A 24,195-nucleotide genomic window follows, 5' to 3' on the forward strand; every position below is an offset into this window, starting at 1 on the left:
TTGGCTAAATTTTATGAGGTTTGACTTTTCAAAAAAATCTATATGCACTACTGTTTGGAACGGAGGGAGTATCTGCTTCGGTGATCCGCATTGGAGTTGCCCTAACGTAGAATCTGGGGGAAAAATTTATTTAGCTGATGTCAGAGATCCTGGGCGGTCCTGGAGGCAAAATTTATCATCTTGTCGCCGGAGTCCACTGAATCGCTGGCACATTTACGTGTGCACAGTCCTAGCTAGTACTACTTCAGTGCTACGTACGTACCCCGACCCCGGCTGGCAACAACGCCCCATTATTTTCTCGCCACCCTCCCCTTCCTTCGTCGTCGTCGTCGTCTCCAACCCCCACGGCCACCTCCCGTCCTCCCCCCATAAAACCCACTGCCTCTGCATCTGCCTCTGCTCCGGAGAGAGGGAAGCGGACGAGATGGGCGGGAAGGTGAAGGCGATGGCGCCGGTGGAGGAGGTGGACGTCGCCGCCGCGCGGTACGAGCCGCTGGTGCTGCGGGCGCCGCGCCTCACGGGGTTCCCGCTCCGGGCCTTCGTCTGGCTCCTCGAGTCCCCGCTCCTTGGGCCCCTCGTCACCTCCGTCCTCAAGAAGCAGAACAACATGACGCAGGTCCTCCCTTCCCATGCCAGTTTCTGTTTCGTTTGAGATTATTTTGCTTCGGTTGCACTCACCACAGTTCTCGTCTTGCCGGGGGACGAGCGGAGCAGATGCTGCAGCACACGGTGATCCCCGACCGGCCCATGTTCTTCCCGGAGTTCCCGCCGCAGGGTACGTACGACACTCATATCCTCTGTCTCTGTGTGTGTAGTGTGTACAAGCAAAAGCAGCTACGGGAAACTTTTCATTCAGTCAGGTTCTACTGAATTTTGGTCTTCTTGAATTTTGTATAGTTGAGAACTCAGAGATAGATGTTCTACTACTTTCATTCAGTCAGGTTCTACTGAAACTTTTCGCAAAAAAAAAAAAAAAAGAGAGAAAAAATTCTCCTGAAACTGAAAAAAGGCAGAGAACATGAATGTATGCTGCAGAAGCACAACCACACCTGAATAATTCGCTCAGTTTCATCTGAAAAATAATTTGCTTAATTCAGTTACACCACCCTGTTTTTATATATTTTTTGACTGGAGACAGCAAGACAATTTCCTACTGCAGCTTTTTTAATCATGTGAAAGTTATATGCACACGGTGAACAAAATAAAAAAAAGCTGTATTATTGTTAACTGCTGCTGCTCCCAATTTGCCAGAGCCGGAGAAAGGGGTTGTGATCCTGGGGGAAGATAGGGACCCTGTGGAGAGAGTGGAGGAAACACTGCAGTGCCTCGCTCCGTATGACCCGTCTACGCATTTCACATCGTCGGATGAGAAAAACCCCTTTCTATACTGGAAGATCCGTGACTTTGCACATGCGTACCGGTCTGGGATCACGACACCCTCAGCTGTGAGTAGCCCACTGGAATGTATTCTATTTGTACAGAACATTGCTTGCTCTGCTTGCATTTGTGGTGTTAACCAGGCCTCTGGCTAGGTTGCGGAGCATGTCATTGCGGGCGTGGAAGAGTGGAACAATAAGAAGCCTCCGATGCCAATGCTGATCTATTTTGATGCTGATGACCTGAGGAAGCAAGCTCATGCTTCCACAAAGAGATTTGAGCAAGGTTTACGCCGAACCTATCTTTGCTGCTTCATTCAATCATTGTTGAAATGACCAGACATCAGGTGGAAACTCCATTTACCTCTATCCTGTTTTCTTGATATGTGTTGCCTCTTGTGCACAGGAAGCCCGATTTCCGTTCTGGATGGGATCTTTTTCGCCGTTAAGGATGACATTGACTGCTTCCCATATCCATCAAAGAGTTAGCTCACTCGACTGAAGTAGCCTTTTTTTTTTGCTGTGTCCGAGAAGCATGTTCTATATCATGTTCCTCTTTTTGAATTCAGGTGGTACCACATTTTTCGACAAAATCCGCCCTGTGGAGAAAGACGCAGTCTTAGTTGCTCGTTTACGGAAATGTGGAGTGATTTTTATCGGGAAAGCAAATATGCACGAGCTAGGCATTGGGGTCACCGGGAACAATCCAAACTATGGGTATGTCTCATGGTTAATAATTGAGCGGCTGCTAGTTCTGTTCGAAATGCTTACATACATGGAGTCTAGTTTTATTGGAGGTGCTAAAACTTAAGTCATGTTTTCATCTATGTTGACCTGGTGGAACTCGAGTGTTGCCAGATTAAATTTCTTTTCTCCTTTTTTTTGAAATGCTGCAAACATGAATGTCCAATAATGTCTAGGTGATTCTTTTGCTTTCCCTAAAGTTTTGTAAAGGAAAAGGAGAACTACAATATTTGTTTGCTCTTTCCTAGAAGCAAACTTAGCTAAGTAATTGTAAAGCTTGACAAGGAATCAGAACTCTCAGATGCCTACAAACATTATGCTCTAGCAGTATCATCAGAAACCATCACATTATGAAAAAGAAATGGAAAACAGATTTGGAATTTGCAGTTTGTTCATCCAGTCTACTTATGTTCTGATGTTTGCTACTTTATCTTCGTAATTTCATAACTATTTATTGCAGGACAGTAAGAAATCCACATTCAATCGATAGATATACCGGTGCTTCTTCATCTGGTCCAGCTGCACTTGTCTCATCAGGGTTATGCTCAGCAGCGATTGGAACAGACGCCGGAGGTTTGTACATATAGAGCTGTGACATTCATTGACACTACATTCTTTTCAGTACTAGTCTCTTACTGGGACTTTTTCTTTCTTACAGGCTCAGTTCGAATACCATCCTCCCTATGTGGCATTGTTGGTTTGAAGACAACATTCGGGCGCACAGATATGACTGGGTAACTAAGAGAAGTTCCTACTTGATATGTACTACTAGCACTTGCTTTGCCACTCTGATACTATGTTAAGCTTCATGCACTAGGCAACACAATCGAAAGTCCGAACTGATGAAAAGGGCTAGACAATCTACATATACACTTAACAGACCACCCATGCTTGCATAAATTATATGTTACAGTACTGTGAAAAGTATCCGTGATGGATAAAATGATATTGTTTTAGTTTGATCAAACCAGATATTTTTCATAAATTAAAGCCAAATTTTAGAAAATATCTTGAGCTTGTTAACCCGGTCGCTAAGGCCTTATACAATGGGAGGTGCTTAGGAGAGGTGCTTAGAGAAATAAACCAGGATTTCCTTAAGCACCGGTGCTTATTTGTACAGGGTAGACGCTTAACTAAGCGTCTCTCCTATAGAAATAGGCACCGGTGCTTCAGAAAAACCCGGTTTATTTTTCTAAGCACCTCCCTAAGCATCTCCATTGTATAAGGCCTAAATATTTCAAGTCATCAGATGTAAATCAAAATGCCAACTTGTTTTTTTTAACTTAAAATGCCAACTTGTTTAATTTCATATAATGAACCCAAGTGCTAATTTCTATTTAAATGTTATTATCAAATAGTCATTTATTGACTCTATGGGGTGTTTCACAAAATCTATTTTCCTTATTTATTATTTTGAGTTTCATATAAAAATACATTGACTTTTTTATTCGGTTGTTTCCTATGTATTATTAAATTTGTCGTTTTAGATTTTGACATGATCTTCGATGCATACCTTTGGCAATTACTTTTAATAAAAATGTGTTTTAATATAAAATTATAAAGTATTAGTATAGTTTGAATAAAGTGATATTATTTTTACATGACCAATGCAAATATTTTTTACATATACTACTAAGGGCCAAAGATGTGTGTTGCCCTGCACATTTGCGTGGCTATTTTTTACATGCGTGTTACATGTTTTTTCAAATTAGGATAATATGAATGGAATACGTTTTGATCACTGGATTTATTTGACTTGCTATTAGGATTAATAATAGATATTTGTGTTTTATTTGATCTTGTTACAGCCCATGTAAATTACATGGCTTAGTCATCTTTTATAGGTTTATTTTAGTTTAATTTTTGCAATGTCATTTGCACTATCCTCCCATACACTCAAATGCCCAGCATGTTTAATTTCTCAACCCATATGGTGTTGGACGTGCCCATTAGGTAGCTCAAACCGTATTGCTTGGGCCCAAACTGCGTTTGAGTGCCCAAAGCCATACCAACGTCATTTTTCTGTTTTTCTCTCCTCCTGCATTTGAGTGCCCAAAGCCAGCCCAAACTGCTAGCTATGATTGGTTTGAGAGGCTCGTATCGGATACAAGTATGCATGTTTTTTCTGATTGGTTTGTTGTGCTTGTATCAAATACTAATACATACATGTTATTTGTGGTTGCATCTTGTACGTGTCGGGTGACAAAATTCGTATGTGATGTTGTTCTCAGTAACTTTACACCTTTTAATATCAACCATTATATATTTTTAGCCTATGTGGACGAATGTGTTGGCATTTGCCTTTTGTTTTAGTATATAAATAATAGATAGATTGTGAGTATGCATAATTATATATCTTATTTGCAGGGTGCTTTGCGATTGTGGGACTTCTGAAGTTGCTTCACCTCTTACAGCATCGGTGGAGGATTCTATGCTAGTGTAAGTAGTTTGGCTTGCTAAATGAGATCGTGAGGTTGCATAAACCTGTTTAGCCATCTTGTTGGCAACGTCGAAGTTTGTCAACTCTCTTATTTACGTTAATGATATGAGATATAAATTTAACTACCTCATGGGTAGTGGGTACAACTGAATACTTGTCATTTATGAATACTCAACAGTGAACACTCTCTGCTTGTAAGTTATGTGTTTACTACTTACAGTGTTACACCTAGTCGTATGGCATTTCAGGTATTCTGCACTTGCTGGCTGTAGACCTATGGATAAGCTTACTCTGAGACCTGTAAGATATTTCCTGTTTTAACACTTCCCATCTGTCAAGTACGAGAAACATTGAAGTGCATGTTGAACAAACTCTAAAATGTCTTTCATGTCACTTCTACGTCATTGCACTATACTAGTCGGTTTTTTTAAAATGTGAAGCAGTACAAATGTCAGCATTAATGAATTGTGTGAAACAAGAATGTGATTATTGTTTCTGAAATGAAAAGTAAAATTTGAAGCTCCACAGTACGGTAATCATAATATAGCAACAGTCATATGTTAACCTTCTCCATTATTACCCAGGATGGATCATAACTTATGATCTAAATCTAACCTTATTGCATCCTATCAGGCTCACAACTTCTACATCTCTTTCCCTTTTTTGCTGTACAGTTGCCGCTGTGTGTTCCTAACTTGGTGTCCTCTGAGAACAACGATATCCTGCAATCAGTGAAAGTGGGAAAATATACAGAGGTACAATTTTTAACATGAAATATTATCTTTGTACATATGTAATTTTTCTTATATAAACTTGGCCTTTTCAGTGGTTTCATGATGTTTCTGATATTGAGATCTCAAATACATGTGAGGATGCACTTAGCCTCCTGCGCAACACCTTCGGATGTCAGGTAGGGCCATTTATACCGCAGCACATCTTTATTATTGTATTATTCTTATGTTTATTTATATCAACTGTTTAGGTGCTGTACCTTTGAATGTACAATCTCTTATTTAGATGAAGGCATTTTCTCATTAATACGATTTCCATGTGTAAGGTGAATGCTTCTGTGCTCACCAAAAACTACTACCATAGTTCTGTTGATGGTTGTGTCAAAACAATTGTGAAGTGTTAATTAGAAAAATGTCCATCTTACTATTGTTAACAATTCCTGTAAGTTTTAACTGATCTGTATCATTTAGAGCTTTTAGACATCCAACAAGCAGTAATAGTTAAGCTTAATTTCTCCCAGCTGCTAAATGATTATGACGAGACGCCTTTTCTGATGACGTGGGATCTACTATATATATGCATATTTTGCTGTTTTTTGACATCTCAACTGACTAGTATTGTTTAACATTTTTCAAGATAGAAGAGATAATATTACCAGAGCTTTTGGAGATGCGTACTGCCCATCTTGTCACTATTGGCTCAGAAGGATTCTGCCAGCTGAATGCTCATTACCAAGAAGGGTACCTATCTATATCTATCAACACAAATATCGGATTCTCCATACTGCTATTAGCATGAGTTATCAATTTTTTTTTCTTTCAATAGGAGGCAGAACTTGAAATTTTTGGTCCCTGAGAGACTGGAAATATTATTTTTATTTAGTCTTTACTATTCCGTACTATCAATCTCACTATACTATCTTCCAGGAGGCGAACTGAAATGACATTAGATACTCGAGGAAGTTTGGCACTTTTTGGGTCATTCACTTCAGCAGATTATGTTGCTTCTCAACGCCTGAGGTGAATATGAGTATAAATGTAGCTGATCCATTTATGATTTCCATTAGAGCACTCGTTCATGAGTATGATGTAGTTTTTTTTCGTCATGCAGTCTCATTCAGATCTTGGAAGTTCTTTTAGAACCATGTTGACTGTTATTGTAGATAAGAAAGATAAAATAAAATCTATTTAGATGGTAAGAATTTTTCCAGGTAACACAGAGAGATGACCAACCAAGCTAATAAGAAACGAATGTATCTAATGATCCCACAGGTTTCCACAAGCCCTTATCCAGTGCATTTTTGTTGGATTTAATTTGACAATATCTGTTATTTCTAGTATAATTAACCGTAGTTATTGCTAAATTACAAATTAAATTACAATTCCATCTAACTAAATTATTCTAATATGATGTATCCTATATATGCCTTATTTTAGTTAGTTCTTTCTTTATCATTTTATTTTGAAAATAAATTGGAGATTATAGACAAGTACAAAAAGGACATGCATTACAGAGCATACCTAACTGTGTGGACATTTTTTTTACTAAGTAACAATACATCAGTAGCTGCTAGAAGTTGTGTAGCTTCAATTTTATCTTTATCTGCTACCAGAAGGTGCTGCTAACTCAAATTTCTTATTCTTTTCTTTAAAAGCTACCATGTCTTGACTAGACTCCATAAATGATTTTTAGAGAAGTCCATTTGGGCATTGTAGTTTGTCACATATACTGAGTTACTAAAATTTCCTAGATCTGCTTGCTGTTGCACAAATTGTGGGCATTGAGGTGTTGTTATAAATCACATGACACATGGTTGTTGTATGACAAATGTAATTAAGTCTGGATATGAACTGGCGACTATCAAGTATATATTTCTTTTCCCCACAGCAGACGTTCTGCCAGTTGTGTGCTTACCGTATCCATGGCTTATATAGGAGAAGGATGATGTACTATCACACGGAAGCTTTCAGGAAGGTTGACGTCATAGCAACCCCTACAACCGGGTAAAAGATTTTAAAGTCTATTACAATCGGTTCATAGACACTTTATATCATCTTAGTCAGTTATGCTAATAGTGTATATGCATGCTTCCTACTTGGTACTTGTGTTTGTCTAGTCAAAGAGGCTAGTGCATGAGGAAAATTCTGCCTTCTAGCTTCCAGTGGATGGTTAGTGGTTCTACGTGACCTAGTTTTCTAATTGTTGGGATCGAGAGAGAGGCGCCTGGTCTTTGGTCTCTGGTGTCGGCACTTCTCCGCTTTTTTTTTTCATTCTTTTTTGCATTTTGGTTCTTCCTTTTTTACGTTTTCATTTTTCTTTTGTTTATTTTTTGGTTTTCTTTGTTATTTCGGTTATTATTCTACATTTTTATATATGTCAACAATATTTTCTAATACACGTCTAACATTTTTTCAATAAAAATTAAATATTTTGGCAATACATGGTCAACATTTTCTGCATAGACGTTTTAAACATTTTCAAATGCTTAAATAAAATTTTTAAATAAAAGATTAACATTTTGTAATAAATGGTCAATATTTTTTAGTTCAATTTATATGTTTTTTAAGAGCTGAACTAAAAGTTCTGACATAAAAAGATTAACATTCTCTTATGACATGATCAACATTTTTTCTATAAACATTTAACATTTGCCAAACGCTTGATTAACATTTTTTGAAACATTTGTTCAATATTTTTTAAATGCTTGATTGATATTTTTATATACATGATCAAAAAGTTTCATCTTTTTTAATACATGGTCAACATATTTTCTAATCACATTTGACATTTTCCAAATGTTTCATTAATTTTTTTCAAATACTTGTTCAACATTTTTTCAAATGCTTGATTAACATTTTTATATACAATGTTTTTCATCATTTTTTTAATACATGGTCAATTTTTTTATACACATTTAACATTTCCCAAATGCCTGATTAACACTTTTCAAATACTTGTTCAACATTTTTTTTCAAATGATTGATTATTTTTTTTTATGTACATGATAAAAAAATTCATCATTTTTTAATACATGAACACTATTTTTCCTATATACACTCCACATTTTTTGATTGCTTGTTCAACATTTTTCAAATATTTATTTAACCTTTTTCAAATATTGTTTGTGGAGTGTTTTTGTAACATACATATTTAGAATATTTGAAAGTATAAAACTTACAAAAATAAAGCAAAAAATAAAACAGAAAATATGAAAACAAATAAAAAATGAGGCTGTGGCCTGCCGCGCGTGGGCCGGTCCGTCTCGCTCGCCCCTTCAGCGAGTTGGAAGGTGGACTCGCTGGAGGCGAAATATAGGGGCGCCCCACCCCTTCCCCTTCTGTACTATATAAATGGGCCAGCCCAACTAAGACGAGCGAGAAGGCCCCTCCGCTCCCGGTTTTTGTGATGCTTCCCAGGCTAGTTTTGGGAAGCTTTGGAAGTTTCCAGCTATTTTTTTTTTGTTTTCTAGACAGGTTTTTGTTGGTTTTATCCGTTTTTCATTGTTTTCATATGCGAGAACCTTTTCAAATTCGCGAACTCTTCTCAAAATGTTGTGAACTTTTTTCAAGTTTAAGATTTTTTCGAATTCGTGAACTCTTTTCCTTTTTGTGAAGATTTTTCAAATTATGAACTTTTCCAAGCCATGAAGTTTCCTCAAATTCTAGAACTTTTTCCAAATTTTGTCAGAATTTTCAAATTTACGAAATTCTTTTATTGTTTGTGAACTTTTATGAATACATGAACTTTTTTGAATTCGTGAAATTTTTCCAATTTTGGGAACATTTCCAAATTTCATGAACTTTTTTAAGATCATGAACTTTTTTGAAAATTGTGAACAGTTTTAAAATTCATGGACATTTTTTATTCATGATATTTTTAAAATTTGTGAACATTTTTCAAATTCATGAACTTTTTCAAATTTCTGATTAATTTTGAAAATCGTGAACTCTTTCACATTTTATGAACTTTTTTAAATTGTTCGAAATTTGTAAACCCTTTTGGATTTTATTATTCTTCCAGGTTGATGATTTTTTGGGAAACTCAACAGTTAACTACTAACTAGTCATGGTCAACCAGGCCTACTGGTCAACTGTTGAACGATCAACATTTTATTGAGCATATGTTGACCGATGAACTGATGGAACGATCAAGCTGTTCAAAAAAAGAAAAAAACCGAGGAAACGAAAGGGACACTCGGTTTGTTGGTCTGGCCTATGCGGGAGCCGGGAGAGGCGTGCGAGGGCCAAGTAGCTTAATCAGCACTGAACATGCCAATTAGGAGGTCTCAGTGGTTTCTGAATTAAATGCGAGATACTATGTGTGAATTACTGAATTGACAATACTATTTCACATTTGGGATTACACGGAGCAACTGATATAAGTCTGTTTATCTTTGCTCCCTAGAATGCCGCATACCTAATTTTACCAGGTTGCACCAGTTATAACAACTAAGGAGATGTGTTGTTTTTCCCAGCATTACTGCACCAAGAATACCACCAAGTGCTCTGAAAGGAGAGTCTGATTATATTGTATCAGGTAGATTCTTTCACTATATTATGTTATGCATTTCATTAGCCATTCAACATGTGGATATACAACTCATCACAAACTCAGCTCTGAACCATGCTAACATCCTGCATAAAAACTACTGAAATCTTGATTTGGACCAATTGTTATTTGACACAGCAACTGTTGTCTTTGTCTAGTATTTTGAAAAATGTTTGTAATAAGAAAAATAAAATAACGACAGCTCTATATGTGAAATTTGCAGGGGAGATTGAGGTCATAAACACAATTTTCACACCTTAGCCGCGAAGATCCTAAAAAGCTAAAGCTGAGCTATCACTAGCTATTTCCTTATTTAGATCACGGGTTTCATGGTTTTGTGGTGGGACGGCACAAAGCTGTAACGGAATATCACAAGCTATTTAGAACCTTGTTGGAGTCATATATACAAGTGGCATTTCTTCCTTTTGGAATCTAATACTAGTATAAAGTAGCTATGCAATATGTATGTTCACGTGTTCACGAGTTCACGAATCTAATAGTTTGTATGAGTTCAGCAGTTTGCAAAGCAAACTATATATATATGCCTCTTTTGGTGCCAACTTGCCAAGTACAACTGTTGGTACTTCTACGGAGATCAAATACACCTTTTTCTGTTTCTTATTCTATCTCTCTATTGCAGCTAAGTTGATGCAATTCATTGTTGCGGGGAATCTTCTTGGCTTTCCTGCCATAACTGTTCCTGTAAGTGGTGTCACAACTCATGGTGAATATTTATTGTATCTTCTAGTTAACGTTATGAGATTGTGTATGGAATAATAACTTTACCATTATTGATGTACATTCAGAAACGATGGTGTTATTTCCAACATAATGAAAGGTTTACAGATAATTATAGAAAAATATTCAGAATTTTGGTAGTATAATATAGCTTAAAAACATGGAGGGAATGTATTATTTTCTAATATGAGCTGCTACTCCTGTGCTGTACTCAGGTTGGTCATGACAAGCAAGGCCTTCCTATCGGCTTGCAACTGATAGGCCGTCCATGGGGTGAGGCTAGCTTACTGAGGGTGGCTTCGGCAGTAGAGGTACTGTTCACATTCATCATAAATGTTCTGTATTTTTGATTTGCCACCTGAGAATGCACTCTTGTTCGATAGGAGTCTATGTGCCTTTTAAACCTGCATGAACCCGAGCGAATCTATGAACATTTGCCAGTTTTCTCAGGCGTTGGGAAAACTTTATTTACTAAGAAAAAGGGTTTTCCTCCACTCTATATTACAAAGCAACCACCGATACATCCAACAATAGGTGCTGGAGCCGCAGCACAAACAAGCCCAAAGAAAAACAAAGAAGAAAGAAAGAGAAATAATTGCCAACAACAGTAGATCAATGAAACGAAGATGACTGGCGACCGCTGCACCCTCCGGAGAAGTACCACCACGATCCCAGCACTCTGAAGCGCCGCCTACCAAGCAACACCTTCAAGAAGGAGGCGACGACGACACCGCTGTTGCCCGGACTAGTCCTAGGATTTCCCCCGGCACGCGGGGGGCAGTGGGGGGAAGGGGTGTACCCGACGCCCTTCAGGAAGGTCCGGCGGCACCCACAGGTGTCGCCGCATCGGGTCCGGACGAGCTGCCAGAGATTTCTCCCAACTCAAACTCCCACCACCACCCCAGACGAATCATCGTGCACCGCCCATCACGCCGCCCACCAACATGTGCCACCACGGTCACCGAATCAACTTCGCCGTCTCCCAAAGGTCACCGACACGAGACCTGGAGGGCGGGAGAAGAGATAGTGGCCTCGGGGGCATCTGCAACATCGCCGACGTGAGGGGACAACCACCACCGCGGGGCCGGCCGGACGCACGGACAAGGGGCTTACCAGGCGCCGAGGCCCGGCCGGACCCAAAAGAGTCTGGACAGCCTCTGCCGTCACGCTGCAGCTCGCCGGCCGACGAAGCCGCCACCGCCCGCAGACCACTGCCTCTTCGCCACCAACCAGGGAGCAGCATCGCCGCGCACCGAGTCATCGGCCCGCCTTAGCCCAGATGGAGTCCGAAAGGGCCCAGATCTGGGCCGCGCGGGCGCCGCCAGCCACCAGCACCGCCACGCCGCCCCGCGGCCAACGGCCGCACCACCGCACCAAGGACCACGAGGCTCTCCGGACTCCCGCCGCCGAGCCACACCGCAGCCGGCCGAGATGCACCGCCGCCATTGGGAGGCCCCCCCCATGAGCGAGCGGGGAAGGGACGGCCCACCGACACCGGCGCCGCGCGGGCAAGGCCCGGCAGACCCAGCCGGCGGCGGCGGGGAGGGAGATGGACGGGGAGTGGGGGCCGGAGGGGAAGAGCCGCAGGAGCCCGCCCGTCGCCCGCGGGGTGGCGAGCAGGCGGACGGGGACGCGGGGGAGGAGGAGAGGGAGGCGGAGCGCGCAAGGCCGGCGGCGGCGGCGGGGGGCGGGGGCGGAACCCTAGTCGCGGGAGATTTTTGGTAGCCGTCAAACTTTATCTACACTACTATGCTGTCTAGGGGCATTTTTAATGGGAAGAGACGCTAATGCAGATAATTTCTGAAACATGGTAAATTTAGCATGTCTACGGAATCAGAAAAGCAGTATTCAGTAGGATCATCATTACGAGTGCGAACATTATTTTCATCAAATATTTTGTACTGCCTTTGTCTGCTTCTGAACCCTCGTAAATTGAGAACATTACCCCTGCTTTCAGGAGCTCTGCCTGAAGAGAAGGAATCGTCCGTCCACATTCTTTGACATCCTAAAGACCTGAAGCATCATCAGTATGTAATATCAATAGTATGTAAGAGGTTTGTCATTTGTCATTTGTGAGGACTCAGGATAGAGACGGCAAACCCTTGTCCAGGTTATGTAAACTGAGAAAATAATTCTACCAGAGATATTGCAGCAACAAATAATTAAGCTAATTAAGCGAGGTACTCCCTCCGTAAAGAAATGTAAGAGCGTTGCGATATCGTTTGGATGCTTGGGATATCTCTGCTGGTTTGCTTGTTCTTTCGGATTGCGATTCATCTGCTTGTAATGTTCTTGTTCTGGCTCGTCTCTGTCAGTCGAACAGAGGAAGAGATGTAACTGGGATATCCATTACTGACAAATGATAATCTCTGGTCAAAGTGAGAGTTAGTACGTTGTTGGATTTGGTGAGAGCACAACACACAACTAGGAGCCGCCCCGTCCCCACGCCGCTCCCGCGAGGCGGTCGGGGGCCAACCTTAAATCGGTGCCGGCCTTTGCTCCCCCCTTACTCCTCCTCCCTCGCTGCCGCCTGAAGGCACGGCGGGCAAAGCCCAGCTGTCGCCGCCGGCGGGGCCTCAGAGTCCTCCCGCTCGGTAGCAGCAGCGCTTCGGGGAGGTGGCAGCGGTGCCTCCGGGTCTTGTTGTTGCCAGGGGTGGTGACGACGATCTGGCACCAATTTGAGAAATGGCACGACGGTTGCGGCATTGCCGGCAGCTGCCGGTGGCCTCCCCCTACCCTATTCGGCCAGCAGGGCCCCGTACTTACCCAAAGGGCCTGCTTTTCCAGTGATAGCGTTAGTGGACCATGTTGAGGGGGTTGGGGTGGTCTTGGATGCCGGGGCAGCGGCTCTTGTGGTTGGAGCACAGGTCTCGTGGGCGGAGCTTGTTGCTCAGGTGGTGCCCGGTGGCCATGGCCGTGTGGGCGGCGTGGCGGCCGGGGTGTGACGTTCGGTAGCGTGGTGCAGCATACGTACCAATCCCGGGGGCAATGTGTGTGGGTGAAGGAAATATGCCCTAGAGGCAATAATAAAGTTATTATTTATTTCTTTATTTCATGATAAATGTTTATTATTCATGCTATAATTGTATTAACCGGAAACTTAGTACATGTGTTGATACATAGACAGAGTGTCACTAGTATGCCTCTACTTGACTAGCTCGTTGAATCAAAGATGGTTAAGTTTCCTAGCCATAGTCATAAGTTGTCATTTGATTAACGGGATCACATCATTAGAGAATGATGTGATTAACTTGACCCATTCCGTTAGCTTAGCACTTGATCGTTTAGTATGTTGCTATTGCTTTCTTCATGACTTATACATGTTCCTATGACTATGAGATTATGCAACTCCCGAATACCGGAGGAACACTTTGTGTGCTACCAAACGTCACAACGTAACTGGGTGATTATAAAGGTGCTCTACAGGTGTTTCCGATGGTACTTGTTGAGTTGGCATAGATCAAGATTAGGATTTGTCACTCCGATTGTCGGAGAGGTATCTCTGGGCCCTCTCGGTAATGCACATCACTATAAGCCTTGCAAGCAATGTAACTAATGAGTTAGTTGCGGGATGATGCATTACGGAACGAGTAAAGAGACTTGCTGGTAACGAGATTGAACTAGGTATTGAGATACCGACGATTGAATCTCGGGCAAGTAACATACCGATGACAAAGGAAACAATGAATGTTGTTATGCGGTTTGACCGATAAAGATCTTCGTAGAATATGTGGGAGCCAATATGAGCATCCAGGTTCCGCTATTGGTTATTGACCGGAGACGTGTCTCGGTCATGTCTACATAATTCTCAAACCCGTAGGGTCCGCACGCTTAAAGTTCGATGACGATCTGTATTATGAGTTTATGTGATTTGATGTACCGAAGGTAGTTTGGAGTCCCGGATGAGATCGAAGACATGACGAGGAGTCTCGAAATGGTCGAGACGTAAAGACCGATATATTGGACGACTATATTCGAACATCGGAAAGGTTCCGAGTGATTCAGGTATTTTTCGGGGTACCGGGGAGTTACGGGAATACGAGGAAGAAGAAATGGGCCTCATGGGCCAAGTGGTGGAAGAGAGGAGGCAGGGCGCGCGCCCCCCTAGCCCAAACCGAATTGGACTAGGGGACCGGGCCCCCTTTCCTCCTTTTCCTCCCTCTCCTTCCTTCTCCCTCTCCTCCTTCCTTTCCTCCTCCTAGTAGGAGTAGGAAAGGGGAGTCCTACTCCTACTAGGAGGAGGAGGACTCCTCATGGCGGCCCTACAGGGGCTGGCCGGCCTCCCCCTTGCTCCTTTATATACGGGGGCAGGGGCGCATCCTATAGACACACAAGTTGATCATTGATCTCTCCCAGCCGTGTGCGGTGCCCCCCTCCACCATAATCCACCTCGGTCATATCGTAGCGGTGCTTAGGCGAAGTCCTGCGACGGTAGCTTCATCAACATCGTTATCACGCCGTCGTGCTGACGAAACTCTCCTTCGAGCTCTACTGGATCGTGAGTTCGCAGGACGTCACCGAGCTGAACGTGTGCTGAACACGGAGGTGCCGTACGTTCGGTACTGAGGATCGATCGATCGTGAAGATGTACGACTACATCAACCGCGTTGTCATAACGCTTCCTCTTTTGGTCTACGAGGGTACGTGTTCGACACTCTCCCCTCTCGTTGCTATGCATCACCATGATCTTGCGTGTGCGTAGGAATTTTTTTGAAATTACTACGTTCCCCAACAGTGGGTCGGGGTGAAAACCTATTCTGCCTTCGGGCAGGCCGGCGGCGGCGATGTTCGTGCCCTTTTTGAAGGTGTCGCTACGGTCCTCATTGCCCATCGTGTTGCTTCAGGGGAAACCTTAATCCTCGGATCGGGCGGTGGCGGCACATTCTTGTCGTACCCTTCCTGAAGGCGCCGCTTTGGAGCTTATGGCTTGTCATATGCGGCTTCGTTTCTTCATGGTGGTGTCTTCACGGTTGAGAACCCCGGTAGCTCTTCTAGTGGTAGGGTGGTGTTGCTGCGGACACCGTCATTGTATCAGCCTTGGGTGTGTGCGTGAGTTGGTGCGGCGTGAGTTTGTATCGAATCGTTGTTGGTCATTGCTTTATATATAAAACGGGGCGAAGGAATTTTTCGATGCATTGTTGGATTTTACCTACCCGGGTTCAGTAGTTGTACATGTACGCTAGCCTTGCGCTGTCGAAAAAAAGCTGATATATAAAACGCGAGTGGATCGTGAATTTGTATCTCAATAAAAAACATGAGATAGGTCCAAAATGAAACGGGTTATGCGACGCAAAATAAAATCTACACTGCTCATTTCGTGTTTAAAAGCACTTCCCATGGTTGTGGTTTCGTTTGCTGCTTGCGATGGAACTAGAAGAGATGAATTCGTGAAATGTCAGCTTCATGTATTTTCTGTTAAAGAAACCTATCATGGCGATCCATACGGTACTAGTATTAAATACAACGTATGTTGGTAATTGTTTTTGTTTCTACGCCCTAGTAGATACTAAAAGAAACGGATCAAGACGAAGAAGAGGGGTTGACTTGTTCTATTTCTGACCGAGAACGTTGAGCATTGACCATACACGCGTAGAAAGAAAGAGAATCAAGGAGCGAGAACAAGGAAGTCAATCTGTGGTGGACGACCCTGAACCCATTTTCTTTTTTCTTTTTCAGAGGGTAACACTGATCTTTTTCTGGTTCACTTCTACATAGTAGATGGCTTCCAATTCAGCATCAAAGTTAAGTTTGCGAACTAAAGAACGTTCACCAGATACCACCCCTCCGTTCTATAATATAAAACGTTTTTGCAAGCCAGCAGCCTTTGATTTTAATCTGAATGGTTTTGTCTACAGGTGAGGCGACTGCACTAGCTAGCTAGCTCGATCTGGGCGGTCGTCGGAGGGGGAAAAGTTGTAAGGCAGGCTGCCGCCGCCGGCTGGTCATATGTCACACCACCCCGGAGCCATCTGCGAAGCTTCTCTAGGTGTCGACCGCTCGCCGTCTCCACGAGACTACGACGGAGGAGCTCCAAATTAGCAGGATATTCCGATGGCGACGCCCACCCAGCCGCCCTACGTGAGCCCTCTCACCCATTTACCCAACCCCAAAATGAAGGCCCTTTTTGCCACGAAAACGACCCCCAATCCATCTCACGTACCGCTAGCGCAACTTGTCATTTATAGAGCTGATCGATACCGAATTACCGATGGTGGCACTGCCACCGCCGCCCTACGTATTACTCCAGTATACATACACTACTACTCCTATTTGTCAGCACAAAGTTTGGTTTACTTTACTCTTGTCAAACCGCCAGGCTCCATCGGCTAGCTGCCCTATATATTGTGACCCACCCGCGCAGCTTCTGAACGAAAACCCCCACGGCAATAGCTAATTGTGCCTGCACAGGGAGCACGCCCACTGATGACACCCACACCCACCGTCTCCGCGTAGTACCGGCCGGGCTGACAACACGCGCATGGACAGCCACGGTGATATGTGCTACTACACCGCCGGCTGCATGGGCGCCGCGGCCGACCCCTCCTCCTCCCTCTCGTCCTGGGACTCATTTCCACCCGACTTGAGTTCGTCCTGGGACTCATTTCCATCCGACTTGAGTTCGTCCTGGGACTCATTTCCATCCGACTTGAGTAGCGGCGAGATGATCGACACGGAAACAAGGAGTCAGCGCAAGAAGCCGGCAGCCCCGGTGTTCATCGGCGTGCGCGCGCGGCCGTGGGGACGGTTTGCGGCGGAGATCCGGGACTCGACGCGAGGCGGCGCGCGGGTGTGGTTAGGCACGTTCGCCACGGCCGAGGCCGCCGCCATGGCATACGACCAGGCGGCGCTCTCCTCGCGGGGCGCGGCCACGGCGCTCAACTTCCCCCTCGAGCACGTCCAGGAGTCACTCCAGGCACTAGGCGCGACCGCAACAGGCATGGGCGGATCGCCCGTTCTGGCGCTCAAACGGCGCCACTCCAAGAGAAAGAGGCGCAGCAAGGCCGAGATGGCCAACGATGCCGCGGTAGGCACGAGGAAGAAGAACAAGACGATGGCCACGTGCACGCAGGAGCGGTTCATCGTGGAGCTGGAGGACCTCGGCGTCGACTACCTGGATGAGCTTCTCAGGATCACGTGTAATACAGCTTAGTTACTACGTACTCTCTACGGAGTACGTCGGTTGTAGGCTTGCAGCTAGCTTTGAGGCGGTGTCATTTCAAGTTGGAGCACCTGGGTTTTGTGCAGTTAATTGGTGAATTAACTACACGTGATAAACGCCCAACTTTTTAAAGCCAATTATAGCCCCAAAAGGCCGAATGATATGTACAAGGACGATGAACAAACAACCCTATAAGGCTATAACACTTTGCACGAAGCAAGCAAACAAACTGATAGAAAATCAAAGTGCAACTTGACGACAACCTACACGCTTGGGCATCGTAGAATAAAGAAATACAACTACAAAGCAGCAGCCAACCCACTTTGAAGTTGATCTCGCTGACGCCTGCTTTGCTTCAGGGAACGAAGACACCAAGCCTTGCTTTCCCAAGAACAACTAGTTAACGAGCGCCCTTTCGGCAGCCTCGTAATGGTCATTTGCGGTGGACTGAGAGCGCGCCACTTCAGCCGCCGCCACGTGTCGCGTTCTGGGCGCTTTCTTTGAATTTTGTTTTTTTCGTACGCGTTTCCTGCTTTTTAGATGATTTTTTCCCTTTTTCTCAACTTTTCGGTTTTCACCGGGTTTTCTTAGTTTTTTGACAAATTTTTTTGATCTTTTTGTGCGGAAAAATGCGTATTGTTTTTTTGCTTCCTTAGAACACAGTTTTGCTTTTACGAGAGGCATGGTTTTGCTTCCGCGAGAGGCACGGCCGTGCCTCTCGTAAACGGGAAAAAATACGTTTTTTTTTCTTTTTTTTCTTCCGTGAGAGACATAGTTTTGCTTCCGCGGAGCACGGCCGTGTCCATCAAAAACGAAAAAAATATGTTTTTTTTCCTTTTGTGAGAGATACGTTTTTGCTTCCGCGAGAGGCATGGCCGTGCCTCTCGGAATCGGCTTCCGGAAAGGGAAAAAGAAACATGCTCCCGGTTCCTTTTTTCGTCAAAACCTATCAACACGAGATCTAGTTTTGAAGATTTTGACGCCAGAAATTCAACGGTGAAAACGGTTCGAGATTTTGACATACAGTTTAAGAAATATTTTTTTAATAAATAAATCTACGAAAAAAGGAAAACTCATAGGTTGCCACAAGTGGCAGTAGCGCACCACTTGTCATAATCTAGGGAGGTGGGGGTGATCTTTGGATGGAGTACTCCTCAATTAGGGATTTCGCTTTTCCCTTGTCGACGACCTCATAATCTAGGCTTGAAGCAGGCTTGGGCATGGGCAGCCTGAAAGAGCGATGGTGGGGCAGGCCCATGCACTAGTTTTTGGCCCACAATGTGAGCCCGAAAACTCGATAGATGACCAAACACCTAACACTAGGATTTTTAAGATAAAAACATAGGCACAATTATGTATATATTCTAAAATGATTGAAATAATGATTTTAATAGAAAAAAATGACACTACTTGCATTTTTGGGCTGATCTAGGCTCGGGTTTGAGATCTTAGGTTAAAGCCCGACCTGGGATATGACCAGGACTAGCTCAAAGTAGGCGCTCACCCTATAACTAGGAGTGGTACATGCCTCGTGGCCGCCATGCAGAACAACTGCGGATGATCACCGTAACTCGATGAGCACACCTCGTCAGCTACTCTCCTGATGCCTATGTACAACCATGCCAAAAAGGATACGCTACAGGAAGAGGTCGATCAAGAATATGATGCAGAGTGGTTGAGCCAGGGCGACAACTAGGGGTGGGCAAAAAAGACTGAGGACCGAAAACCGCACCGAAAAACCCGGGACCGAAGACGATTAAACCGAAAACATGTTTTCTTTCTTCCACCGCTCATTTTTACTAGTGGTACTCTGTGTACTACTGCAGTAGCATGACTGGCTCAAAGTAGAATTGTTTGTTTACTTTTTGTTCATCCCTTGACGAGAAGTTGAGTACTGCAGTAGTACACAGACGAGTAAACCGAAAACATGCAGTAGTACACAGGCACACAAAGGCCCACTCCCATCGCTGCCTCATGACTGGCTTGACTAAGGAGATTGACCAACACCTGCGGAGGCCCCTGCCGCTTGGACGCCATAGCCAAATGAAAACCCTCTGCACTAGCTGCAGAGCGGTTGAAACCTTGTTGCCACCCTCACCGGCGGGCATACGGGCTCATTAATCGCAACCTCCGGGGAACCGAGGGGAAAGGGAGCAAGGAAATGGTGGCAGCACGACAAAACCCTTGAGTCCTCGACGGAACTGCAGAGCAAAGTCCTGAATGGTGACTTATATTAGTTACATTATCAATCCATCTTTTACACATGTGCAATCTTGAAAAAAATACCCATGTCGCCTTTGTTTGTTTATCAGTTATAAACCTAGAATTGCAATTTTGTAGCATTGCAAATTGCTTTTTTTTTCAACACAGTACAATCGAAGTCGCTCACAGTACAAAGTCACCGTAGGTGCCTTGCAGTTGACGGGAACGTCTCCTCCCACTGAGTTGAACTCTTGTGGGTTGGGGATACCACCGTCCTTCTAACCATCCAACCACAGGTTGATGCGCAACATTGCAAATTGCTTTACTATGTATATGATGGACGTGGGAGGAGCCTAATACGGCTAGGGTGCACGTTTTTCTTTTTCTTTAGCAATCCATTAGAATTATAAGGGATAAAGGCATAAACGGACGATTCATGCCGTATTTTTTAATTTGTTGGTCAAACTGTTTTTGTTCTTTGTGTCAAAGGAGCATGACCAAGACGAAGAAGGGGAGTTTCTTCTTTTTCTGACTAAGAATATTGAAATTGACTATACCTAGAGAGAGGATTCATGGAGCAAGAACAAGGAAGTCAATATATATATGTGCAATCAACCAAACTTTTATAGCTGACCAACGGTTCTACACAGATGCCTTCCAGTTGAGCAAGTAGGATATATACAAGCCCATAATAGGCAGGGTGAAATTTGCACTTCCATATAATAACGTAGTAGAGTCCTTGATTTTAGTTTATCTGTATTGGGTGTACACTTGGGGCTTAACAAATTCCAAAGTTCTTCTAGTTGACTGCTGGAATTAATAATCCATCAGCAGCTGATGAGAATGTATCGGTTCAGTATAGCATTGTCCGGGTGAACCTGAGAGAGATGGTACTAGCATTATTTGTTTTCTCCAGGGTGGTTTACGCCATCGGTGACGGCACTGGCTCGACTAGGGGCGGCCGGGAAATAGGGTGTGTCGTCAGAGCGAAAAGTTGGGAGGCTGCCGGCGGCGGCTGTCCACATCACCCCGAGCCATCTCCGAAGCTTCTCCGGTTCTCGTCGACCTCGTCTTGTCTAATTTTCAGGAGGTCTTAGTCTTGGTTATAGCTGGAGTGAGAGCGACCTCAGTAAAGTAGTTGTGGAATTGGCAAAACTATATTGGCATTACTCAACTGAAAGGCATCTATGTAAAGAAAAACTACGATGTTGACCGCTTGACCTAGTTTCTTTTTCTTTTTGGAGAATGACCTATAAATTTATTTAACTTTCAAGAAAATCACAGGTACGATGCTTCACGTCATAGATCCAAGAAATTACAAAGTAAGTCTTATAACTAAGAATTACAGTGAAGTTCTCAAAATCATCTTATCCATGGTATCAATCTTTGCAACATGAAATAATGCCAAGGCTTTAGTAAAGTGAGTGCAGTCAAATTGAAGCAACAACACCGCCCCTCGTACACCTGCACAAACTTGACTACCTTGATAGGTTTCAGAAACCCTCGAGTCGCCCATCGAACAGGAAGCCATGCATGAGGGTTTAATATGCCCGGGACGGGGATATCTCCTAAAAGTACATGTCGTAGAACCACAAGATCTTCAATAGAACGCCAAAGCACAATCCAAAATCACAATGGATAACACCAACAAAAGCGATAGAAAACACTAACATAAACTCATCAGATACATATATATGAACGAATTTGAGAGGACATTAACCTAATTTCCACAAGGTCGGATACACCAAGTCTGTAGATACACAAACGCTCTCGCTCTGTGGCACCGCCCACCAGTAATACTTTGCATGATCATGATTAGGGGCAAAATTCTCTTGCAGAATTTAGAATAGATGTTGCGTGGCTTGATGTATGCTTCATTCAAAATAAACATGCATGTGTCACGGAATCGAGCCTGTGTCCACCAGTTCGAGGGAGCTACGTCAACGCTAGGAGGTGACGCCCATGAGGCTTGTCTTACTCAGCCGCCCTACGTCAGTCAGCGCCCCCTCTCACTTCAGTTGAGGCACAGCCCCAAAACCGAACACACACTTTCCAGAGAAAACGACTCCCCCACGTACGCATTACCAACTAGGAGTATTTCTCATTTTTAGAGCTGATCATTGGCGGAAGCGGCACCGTCCTGGTACTCCTATTTGTCAACACAAAATTCCCTCTAATTTCTCAGAGCCCAAGGCTCGTCAGCTCGATCTATATATATTTACCCATCGGATTAGCTAGCCCACAGAGGAGAGGAAGCACACCACCATTTCCACCGGCCGGCTGACAACACATACACGGACAACCACGGCGATATGTACTACTGCACCGGCTGCACCGACCCCTCCTGCTCCTCAATCTCATCGCTGGACTCGTTTCCATCCCACGACTTGAGCAGCGATGAGATGGCTGAAACAAGGCTGAAGAACTCAGCAGGCTTGGCCGCCGCTCCAGCTTCTTGGAATCATTTCCAGGCCGGACGCATGGGCGCCGCTGCTAATAGTAATCCCTCCTCCAGCTCCTCCTCCTCCTCCTTCTCGTCCTGGGACGCGTTTCCCTCCGACATGAGCAGCGGCGAGACGGTTGGCGCGGAAACGAGTCCTGGGCCCAAGAAGCGAGCAGCGTCAGCTGCGCCGTCGTACATCGGCGTGCGCGCGCGGCCGTGGGGGCGGTTCGCGGCGGAGATCCGGGACTCGACGCGGGGCGGTGCTCGGGTCTGGCTGGGCACCTTCGGCACTGCGGAGGACGCCGCGATGGCATATGACCAGGCGGCGCTCTCCTCGCGGGGCACGGCCACGGCGCTCAACTTCCCTCTGAAGCGCGTCCAGGAGTCGCTCCATGCCCTCGGCGCCACGTCCACTGGCATGGACGGATCGCCCGTTCTGGTGCTCAAACGGCGCCACTCCAAGAGAAGAAGGCGCAGCAAGGTCGAGATAGCGAACGACGTAGCGATGGCGAGGATGAGGAAGAAGAAGACGATGGCCATGCAGGAGCGTCCCGTCGTGGAGCTGGAGGACCTCGGCGCCGACTACCTGGACGAGCTTCTTAGGATTACATGTTATACAGCTTACCAATAACACTATCAACAGTACTACACGTACGGTTGTTCTAGCTAAGCCTGGGAAGCGTACTTGTGTGAATATTTCTTGTTTTTTCTATTTCCATGATTTTTGTCCATGTCTGAGATGATTTAATGAGAAGATTTGCCTTGGTACACCCTTAATCAGCTCCTTCTCCTTCATTTTTTTTCTCAAAAAAGAGCAATGTTTTATTAACTCGTAATGCCGCATTGAAGTAATACAAATACCTTAAGCACACACCCTGCATGAGTAGTATTCATGCAAACCCACACAAAAAAGGAAGAAGACAAAAAACATGACATTCAGAAGTCCTGTCAAAGCGAATTGCAACATGCAACAACAACCATTGACATGAACCACTACTAAGGACAACACCCGGATGGCAAGAAATGTGCACAAAGAGGCCTTCAAGAAGGGAACAATGTGCTTTCGTCGCCGTCGCCAGATCCTTCCAAGGGAAGCTAGATCATGGGTTTCCCTGAAGAAGTATGTGCAAACTCTAGAGAATGCCTCCAACAAGGGAATAGTGGAACACCACCAATACAGGTCAGACCTAGAGTTTTCAAGCTGGGGTACGAGACCCCACGCTTAAGAGCACCACCAAACTTAAGTCACAATGTATTGTCACCCTCACTTTTAGATGAAGATGTCATTGCTACAAGTCTGATTGTCATGCCTCGGTGGTCGTACACACTCACATACCTGATGTAGACATCGCCACTCAACCGGACATACCACAGATACGAGGGGTAAAACGGAGCAGGTCAGTGATTGGATGCAACATACAAACATGAAGGCGCTAGTGCCGCCAAGAGCCCACATGGTGCCATTCGACAGCCTTGTCCCGTCTTGATGAAGTCATCCCGCGAAGCTCATGACATGTCAGTGATCATTCATGTTGAAGAAAATTACAAGGAGGCCTCGTCAGGCCCCACCACCCGTCGTTCGCACTCGCATCATCCGATTTCTACCGCATGCCTTGTATCCATCGTCATCGTGTACAAAATCGAGTATCCATGTGCCACACACACATTGACCCATGACTGTCGCACACCTTGTGTCCACCGCTAATATGCCACTCTCGCCACCATTGCACGACCAGGCACCACAACCCCAGATCTAGGGCGATTGTTGCCACCCATGCAGGCTAGATCAAACGGGGCCGGCCTTGGTCATCGA

The 24,195-nt window shown here is 44.5% G+C and overlaps 3 protein-coding genes across 4 annotated transcripts; all 3 read left to right on the plus strand.

Annotated features, from left to right (window-relative positions):
* The first annotated feature begins 269 nt into the window (after nucleotides 1-269).
* On the plus strand, nucleotides 270-12,809 carry LOC123187092 (fatty acid amide hydrolase). Of its 2 annotated transcripts, XM_044598860.1 has the most exons (19): nucleotides 271-616; nucleotides 715-775; nucleotides 1,252-1,445; nucleotides 1,533-1,662; nucleotides 1,783-1,860; nucleotides 1,946-2,093; nucleotides 2,581-2,693; nucleotides 2,779-2,854; nucleotides 4,488-4,559; nucleotides 4,809-4,860; nucleotides 5,235-5,315; nucleotides 5,387-5,470; nucleotides 5,929-6,032; nucleotides 6,219-6,311; nucleotides 7,227-7,295; nucleotides 9,767-9,828; nucleotides 10,481-10,542; nucleotides 10,794-10,889; nucleotides 12,536-12,809. In XM_044598860.1, exons 1-19 carry the CDS (start codon nucleotides 425-427, stop codon nucleotides 12,593-12,595), a joined length of 1,827 nt encoding a protein of 608 aa, XP_044454795.1. In that variant the 5' UTR covers nucleotides 271-424; the 3' UTR covers nucleotides 12,596-12,809. The 2 variants fall into 2 exon arrangements, with proteins under 2 accessions (XP_044454796.1, XP_044454795.1); XM_044598861.1 differs by lacking the exons at nucleotides 10,481-10,542; nucleotides 10,794-10,889; nucleotides 12,536-12,809 and adding an exon at nucleotides 10,064-10,442 and having other exon boundaries at nucleotides 270-616.
* Nucleotides 12,810-17,056: 4,247 nt separating this feature from the next.
* LOC123184356 (ethylene-response factor C3-like) lies at nucleotides 17,057-17,728 on the plus strand. Its single transcript, XM_044596501.1, has one exon. It carries the CDS (start codon nucleotides 17,057-17,059, stop codon nucleotides 17,726-17,728), a length of 672 nt encoding a protein of 223 aa, XP_044452436.1.
* Nucleotides 17,729-21,228: 3,500 nt separating this feature from the next.
* On the plus strand, nucleotides 21,229-23,013 carry LOC123191360 (ethylene-responsive transcription factor 1B-like). Its single transcript, XM_044604131.1, has 2 exons — nucleotides 21,229-21,261; nucleotides 22,174-23,013. Exons 1-2 carry the CDS (start codon nucleotides 21,229-21,231, stop codon nucleotides 23,011-23,013), a joined length of 873 nt encoding a protein of 290 aa, XP_044460066.1.
* Nucleotides 23,014-24,195: the final 1,182 nt, after the last annotated feature.

Source organism: Triticum aestivum, chromosome 2A (assembly GCF_018294505.1).
Source record: "Triticum aestivum cultivar Chinese Spring chromosome 2A, IWGSC CS RefSeq v2.1, whole genome shotgun sequence".
Lineage (NCBI taxonomy): Eukaryota > Viridiplantae > Streptophyta > Magnoliopsida > Poales > Poaceae > Triticum > Triticum aestivum.

What these genes read in the sequence shown, in the direction of transcription:
- LOC123187092 (XM_044598860.1), top strand. Translation starts at nt 425, where the DNA reads ATGGGCGGGAAGGTGAAGGCGATGGCGCCGGTGGAGGAGGTGGACGTC. An exon ending in GATTGGAACAGACGCCGGAG is followed by an intron (nt 2,694 to 2,778) that starts GTTTGTACATAT and finishes TCTTTCTTACAG; the next exon opens with GCTCAGTTCGAATACCATCC. An exon ending in GTGGAGGATTCTATGCTAGT is followed by an intron (nt 4,560 to 4,808) that starts GTAAGTAGTTTG and finishes ATGGCATTTCAG; the next exon opens with GTATTCTGCACTTGCTGGCT.
- LOC123184356 (XM_044596501.1), top strand. Translation starts at nt 17,057, where the DNA reads ATGGACAGCCACGGTGATATGTGCTACTACACCGCCGGCTGCATGGGC.
- LOC123191360 (XM_044604131.1), top strand. Translation starts at nt 21,229, where the DNA reads ATGCTTCACGTCATAGATCCAAGAAATTACAAA. An exon ending in TAGATCCAAGAAATTACAAA is followed by an intron (nt 21,262 to 22,173) that starts GTAAGTCTTATA and finishes CCATCGGATTAG; the next exon opens with CTAGCCCACAGAGGAGAGGA.